Source organism: Pungitius pungitius, chromosome 15, assembly GCF_949316345.1.
Source record: "Pungitius pungitius chromosome 15, fPunPun2.1, whole genome shotgun sequence".
Lineage (NCBI taxonomy): Eukaryota > Metazoa > Chordata > Actinopteri > Perciformes > Gasterosteidae > Pungitius > Pungitius pungitius.
Genome location: NC_084914.1, coordinates 3036153 through 3043453, shown reverse-complemented (window position 1 = coordinate 3043453; position 7301 = coordinate 3036153). Strand labels below are relative to the sequence as shown.

The 7301-nt window shown below is 48.1% G+C and overlaps 1 protein-coding gene across 3 annotated transcripts in view; it reads right to left on the bottom strand.

Annotated features, from left to right (window-relative positions):
• Positions 1 to 413: 413 nt before the first annotated feature.
• The window catches only part of gjc2 (gap junction protein gamma 2), a 9898-nt gene continuing 3010 nt past the window's right edge, over positions 414 to 7301 (bottom strand). The window contains exons 1-3 of one of the 3 annotated variants that reach the window (XM_037457573.2): positions 5255 to 5702; positions 4877 to 5010; positions 414 to 2888 (exon numbers count right to left, since the gene is read on the bottom strand). In XM_037457573.2, coding sequence (XP_037313470.2) covers positions 1609 to 2859 — 1251 coding nt within the window. In that variant the 5' untranslated portion in view covers positions 2860 to 2888; positions 4877 to 5010; positions 5255 to 5702 and the 3' untranslated portion in view covers positions 414 to 1608. Of the gene's footprint in view, positions 2889 to 4876; positions 5011 to 5254; positions 5703 to 7301 lie in introns of those variants that run through there. The other 2 variants (XM_037457572.2, XM_037457574.2) reach the window with 2 other exon arrangements.

Here is a 7301-nt window from a genome sequence, read left to right as displayed (position 1 = left end):
TAACTCATTCAATAATTTAAATAATAAATAAAATAAAAAATGATTCTGCTCACTCCGCAGTAAAAAATCCTTGTTCCTAATTCCTTATCTCAAAATCAATAATCCTAAACAGCTGTAAATAATGTTTGTGTTTCATTCGATATACTTTTATGTTTAACTTAAAATAATTATTTTATTCAACCAAGACTAACGCAAATCAATATATTGAGCAAATTAAAGATTTTGTGTGTTTCTAATGTCTACTGCATCCATTAAAGATTCTGTCTTACACAACTTGAACTATTTAGTTCCTACATGTGTAAATACTCAAAATGGTTTGAGATAACAAGTTTCCACACATGTTTAAGTTTAGTCGACTCATTTGGGATGAGAGTAAGTTGTCGGTAACAGAAGAATCTCAACATCTCATCTCGTTGCTTTTAATTTGATTTATTTTTACAGAACATGAATTTGTTGCTAAAACAACATACTTGTTCCCAAAATTAAACTCAATAGCAACTGACTTTTAATTAGACCAATAATAAAAACGGTCCACTTTGCTGTTTCAAAGACTCCGCCTACCATTAGTGTACTATTAAGAACTTAGAGGTTTTAAATGACTTTATTTCTTCATGAATGACACACGAGAACAGTCTTTAAAAGTTTTAGGCACTTTGAAGTATGACAACGGTGAAGGCAGGATTAAATATTATATATATAATATATTATATAAAAACATACAAACTCAAATGATCATCTTCAAGACCTAACACATCTAAGCATAAGATAAATATAGAGCTAATCGAATAGCTATGGATGGGTTTCTACTGGATGTGTATACTTTTTGTTTCAAGTTCTAAAGCATGCATCATCTGTTTCCATTTGTCAAAAATATTTACCGGCGCCTGGCTTTGAAGAAAAATAAATTCTGTTCAATTACCTCCTCTGTTTGAAAACGGAAAACACAGAACAGATAAAGGCTTTGCACGCGATGCCTGACGATCGCCACACGGAGCTGATATCAACCAGAAGAGTTTCATTATCCTCATCAAAACATCTGCTCCCAGAGAACCGGCTCCGTGCTACATCCACAAATACGTGTTAAACAAGCATCTTTTCCAACAATAACCCTCATTCTTCACAAGTGAGTCATAGTGCATTTGTACAGTGTTTCTCACTGCGTTTTTTTTCCTTCATATTTGGATCGAGGGCACGATCACACTTACAAAGTTATATGAATCCAGTTCAGTGGCGGTCAAGGGTAGATCAGATAAATAGCTCGGTCTGTTTATACTTTGAAATTTTAGCGGGAATTAGAGATGTATAACTAAGTAAGCACATGTTACCCATGTCCCGAAGCTATGGGAAGCACAAAAATGACACACTACAGTAACAGAGAAGATTTGTGATGCTGGATTTGATCAGTTCCACATGTGTGTTTCCTTTTCAAATTCCCCCAAACTGTGTACTGTTCCCCTTCAGAGGGTGATTGTAAGTCGCATCTCTCCCACACACACACACGCGCGCACACAAACACAAACACAAACACACACACACTCATCTTCCAACTGCGCGAGTCCTGGAGTCCTTAAAGGTTGTAGCTGTTAATGAACTAAATCAGATTCATCTCTAGATCCAGACGGATGTCTTTCCGTTTTTCACAATGGTCGCCGCCTTCTCTGCGGCCGATTTGGGCCTCGCCCCCTGCTTCTCCTGCACCGCGTTGACTCGATTTTGCTCCGCCACCGTGCCCCCAGACACGGGACTGCTGGTCCTCGACGCGGGCTGGTTGGCCTTGGTCTGATACGTCTGGAAGGCCATGTCGAGCTGCTCCTGGGCCACGCGCAGGTGCCGGTGCAGGCTCGCCAAGTCCGAGGGGATGTTCTCGTCGGGGCTGGCGCACTGCTGCTGCTCCTGGGCCCCGTTGGCCACGTTCTGCTCGTGGGCGACGAGGCTGTTGGGGATCCGGCCGGGTCTGTCCGTCTTCATCACCAGGTTGTAACCCGGGGGGGAGGCCGGGATGTTGCGAGGAAACGGGTAGCCGTAGGACGCCCCCCCCCCGGCGCCCCGGCTCCTCTTGGTGCGCAGGGCGTCCCGGAAGGTGCCGATTCCGATGTGGAGCATCTCGCACACGTTGAGCACCAGGCACAGGCAGCTCACCACGTACATGATGAGGAGGAAGATTGTTTTCTCCGTGGGCCTGGAGATGAAGCAGTCCACCCGGTGCGGACAGGGCACCCTGTTGCAAACGTACGAGGGGCTGACCCGAAAGCCGTAGAGCAGGTACTGTCCGGCGAGGAAAGCGATTTCGAAAACAGCCCTGGACATGAGCTGCAGAACGTAGATCCTCATCAGGCCTTCTTGCATTATCCTCCGGCGGCCGTCGTGCTTCGGCGGTTCGGGCTTGGCCTCCTGCGCGCCCAGCGGCTCCTCGTAGATCATGGGCTCGGCGTCGTCGTCGCCGTCTCCTCCGCCCTCCTCCGCGGCGTCTCCCGGGTGGCGGCTCTCCACCCACCCGGGGTGGGGCGCGGGCTTCCTGCGGAGCCTCTGGCGCTTCCTGCGATCCTCCTCGGTGGTGCGGGCTATCTTGTGGATGGCGTAGCCCATGTACATGATGGAGGGAGTGGAGATCATGATGATCTGGAAGACCCAGAAGCGCACGTGCGAGAGGGGGGCGAAGGCGTCGTAGCACACGTTGTCGCAGCCCGGCTGCTTGGTGTTGCAGGTGAACTTGGTCTGCTCGTCCGAGTAGATGGACTCGCCCCCGACGGCCGTGAGCACGATGCGGAAGATGATGAGCACGGTCAGCCACACTTTGCCCACAAAGGTGGAGTGGTTGTGGATCTCTTCCAGGAGACGAGTGAGGAAGCTCCAGCTCATGTTGCTCTAAGAAGCTTGTCAACTAGAGTCTGTGAAGAGAAATTAAAAAATAAATAAAAAAATCTGAAAAACTGGATTGGAATGCTATGCTTTTTAAAATGTTTTAATTCATTATCATGGTGCAAAACAATAATAGTTAATAATTAGAATTAGAACTATTATCACATTGTATCACAAATATGGTGACAGGTCCTTTAACAAATGCGCTCTGTGTTCAATAAAAACAGAATAGTCCTAAAAGAACTGTGTAAAAACAGATCCGTCAACCAATTAATCATTGATTAATCTACCAACCATCTACAGTTTAATATGGACTTTGCAAATGTATCAAACATCAACTGAAGACGAAGTCGTTTTCCACTCGTTCGGCAGCCAAACACAACACAATAGCTTGTGTTGAGTTGTGCCAGTGATGTCATTCCGTCATCTAAACACACGTCACGCAGTACTTCCAGTATTGCCGCCTTCGCACAGATTGAAATGGTTTACGAAAGGATTGAAATGTCAAAGTCAAGAGAGAGAGAGAGAAAAACAAGGAGAAAAACCCAAACATTGGCTTGGGAAAAACCCTCCGGCAAGTACAAGCACTTTGATCATCTTTGACCATCTTTGATCATCTTTGACCATCTTTGATCATCTTTGATCATCTTTGACCATCTTTGATCATCTTTGACCATCTTTGATCATCTTTGACCATCTTTGATCATCTTTGACCATCTTTGACCATCTTTGATCATCTTTGACCATCTTTGATCATCTTTGATCATCTTTGACCATCTTTGATCATCTTTGACCATCTTTGACCATCTTTGATCATCTTTGACCATCTTTGACCATCTTTGATCATCTTTGATCATCTTTGACCATCTTTGACCATCTTTGATCATCTTTGACCATCTTTGACCACGCTGCACGCTGCAGGAGGAGGAAAAAAAAACGGCGCTGGAAGGGCCTTGTGGCGCCACTCCACAAGCATACGGTACTCTGCGGCCCCACCGTGTCGGTGTCACGCTCGGACTGTGTGGGGTGACTGAGGCCGCCACGAGGACACAGCGTGGGGGGGGGGGGGGGGGCAAAGCAGCACAATTCATGTTGATTTCATGACTGCGGCACTGTGTTTACCCGGCATGGGATGTGCCATCTCCCCCCCCCCCCCCGCCATCTGAGGGAACAGGAGAGGCTTGTTGCTCTGCCACGAGGCCCCCCCCCCCTCTCCTCCGATCCAGCGCTGCTGACGCTGGGGCGAGGTACAGCACTCGCTGAGACAGATGCCCCCCCCGTAGTAGGCGGTCGACGTCTGCCCCGGGACGGCATGACAGGAGGGCTGCAGCATCTCCCCCCCCCTTCCCGGAGGGGGTTCATAAGTTCGAATGTGCGGTGTGCAGAGCATCAATTTCACATCGTGACATGGAGTTGTGGTGCAGATGGTCTGTTTGTTTGTTTCATTGTTGCCTGATTGAGGTCTCGCCTGCAAATACAGATGTGACCTCTTTGGTAAAAAAGAAGATTTACATTTGACTTGATAACGTAACAGTGTAAACGCAGACTGTTTGGGTTCGTGCATTTTTGGATTGATTTGTAAATATTGAGTTGTCATGCAAAGCCACTGACATTTTAAATGCATAATCATTTTTAAATAGGTTATAACATTTGAATGTTTTAGAATCTTACACTATTAGCTGCAGAGGTATTTCAAATATAAACATTTTATGATAATTAAATTCCACAATATGAAAAATATCAAAAAGGTTGATAGTTTTATAGTTCAAAGCCCAATATATTTAAAATAAATAGGCATCCAACACATTGTATTCTGTTTGCTGAAAAGCTTTTTGCAACGTCGATTTGTTTGTTTTAGAAAAACATTTATTTCTGACGGACCGCGTCGATGGCACCAAACCGTCTTTCAGGGAGGGTGAATCCAGCAAAATGAGAACTCACAAAACGACACAACCCTTTTTTACGGGGGGGTCTTCGCATGCGGATTCTTCGAAGGCAAACAACTGAAACAACCCACCTTGAAAAGTTGTACGTGCATGTCCCATGGTGAAGGTGTCCTCTGGCCTCTCTACACATCTCCTCCTGCACAGCCCGATCCGTTGCACACCACTGCCATCTTCATGCCCTCAATCTACTCCGACTTATCAAAAACTAATAGAACAAAACAAAACGATTGAACTTATTAGACTTTGGCGTTCTATTTCCTTTCCGCTTCCCCCCCCCCCCTCACCCCCCCCCCCCTCTCTCTGTGTGTAAAGAAGTGAGGTCTCGCCGCTGTGAATGCCTCACATTCTGGCTTGTGTCTGGTTTCTATTACACCAGCCTTCTCCTCGAGGAGGAAGTACGAAGAACTGAGAGGCAGAAATAATACGAAATTTAAAAAAAAAAAGTCCACCTTTGGCAAATGACCCTGATCCGAGGGTTCAGACTTGAGGATATCGCACGGATCCAGAACATAAAAAACAAAGAAAAGAAAAGGGAGCCGAAAGGGAGCGCGTTAAAGCGCAAACACACTCAGCCTCCCCCAAACCCCCTTGTGTCACGTTTGTAACACAGATGATGAAGGTCTTTTCCCTCTCTCTCTTTCTCTCTCTCTCTCTCTCTTTCTGCCTCTCCTACTTTTCTACCCCTCTCTCTCTCTCTCCCTCTCTCTCTCTCTCTCCCTCTCTTTGCATCTCCATCCATGTATCTCCGCTGCTTGCAGGTCGGTGTCCACACATGACCTCCAACGGCAGCGGCTCCCTCAGACGGAGGGTCACGTGTGCAAATGACATATTTAAAAACGCCAAAAGGTGAATTCACCCACACCTTGGAGTCCCTGTTTCTCCCTTGACTCACACACACACACACACACACGCACACACACACACACACACACACACACACACACACACGTTAAATGCATACAAGCCACCTCTATATCAACCGTGGATTACATTTCTTTTTACGGTGGGTGTCCCTCATGAGGAAACAACCCCTCGGAGACAAAGACGGGCTGCGGGGGGGGGGGGGGGGGGGGATGTTTGAGGACAGGGGTTGTGTCACCGAGACAAAAGCCACCTGGCCCTGGGCGCAGATCCCGCTAAGAATGTGACCAGCAGGTACACGCTCAGTCATGTCGAGTGCCATAATATTTACGGCCCTCGGGTCCGGGCCAGCCGGGCCCGGCGGGCCCCCGAGCGGCGGACGGGGGTCGCACTCTGCGACGCCGCGACGCGTCTTTTTCCGGCGCCATGTTTATACTCTCGGGGGCCCTGGCGAGGCGGCGTGGCCCCCCCACGCGCCCGAGGGCCACGGGGTTTCTTATTCTTAAGTCAGAAATGACAGGACAAAGTACAGATGAGGGGCGAGGGGGGGTGATTGATTGCAGGAATAAAGTGGGAAAGGAATTTCTCCATCCACCCTAAGTACTGGAAAGGGATCAAAAGCCCGACTGCTGTTAATAAAGGACAGACGAACGGGGGTCGGGGAACGAAACCGAGCCGCCTGCTCCTCGTCACGGTGACCGCGTTGTCATAGCGTTGCTTTTTCGCGAGGCCCTCAATGATCCTCAATTGCGAGCTGCGTACAAGCTATGGAGCTAAGAGTAACGCACTAAGCCAGCCCCCCCCCCGCCACCCACCCCCCATTCAATCCTTCAGCTCGCTTCCTCAAACGATGAAAAGCTCAACACACCGTCGTTGGCTCAGTGAGACGTGAGCTCTCTCTGCGTTTGAACTCACATTCTGTCTCAGTGGGGGTTTTTTTTGTTTTGGTGGGAAAAAGGCTGGGGGGGGGGCCCGTCCCCCTCCCGAGGGGCCTCGGCTACCGGCCCCCCCCCCTCCTCCTCCTCCTCTCCGTCTGACTGAGGAGATGTGGCGTATAGCGTAGCGCCCCTTGGTGCGGCACTGAACTCGAGGAGACGGGTGGGGGGGGGGGAGGGGGGGATGCTGCTGGACCGGGGAGAGCGTTGGGGATGTGGACATGTGCCGTCCCTGAGGGACGCGTTAGCACGTGTCTCCTCCAAAAGCCGCAGCGCATTCCTCTGCATCCAAAATATTCCCCCCCCCCCCCCCCCCCCGTCCCCCCCCGTCCCAAAAGACCCAGATGGCCCACGAGAAGGTTGTTGAGTGAATATTTGAGTAATGGTCTGTTGGAGCTCAGGTTCTTCCACAACACTCGCTGAAACTAATGCAAGTCAAGAATTGCGGATATGTAACATTTTTTAAGATTTACATTACAACTGATACGTATCTTTCTTAAACTTGGTCAACAAATGATTATCTGAACCTCGCGGTAAAAGCTTTCACCTTAACACCAACATATTTGTAATATCTTCCTCTGTTATATAAATTATAATTGTCCTTTTAAGTGCTACAACAAAGCCAGACAGTTCATAGTTCTTTGATTTGAGCAGCATTTATGTGAGAATTAAAAAAATAACGTAGACTTGGCAAAAAAAG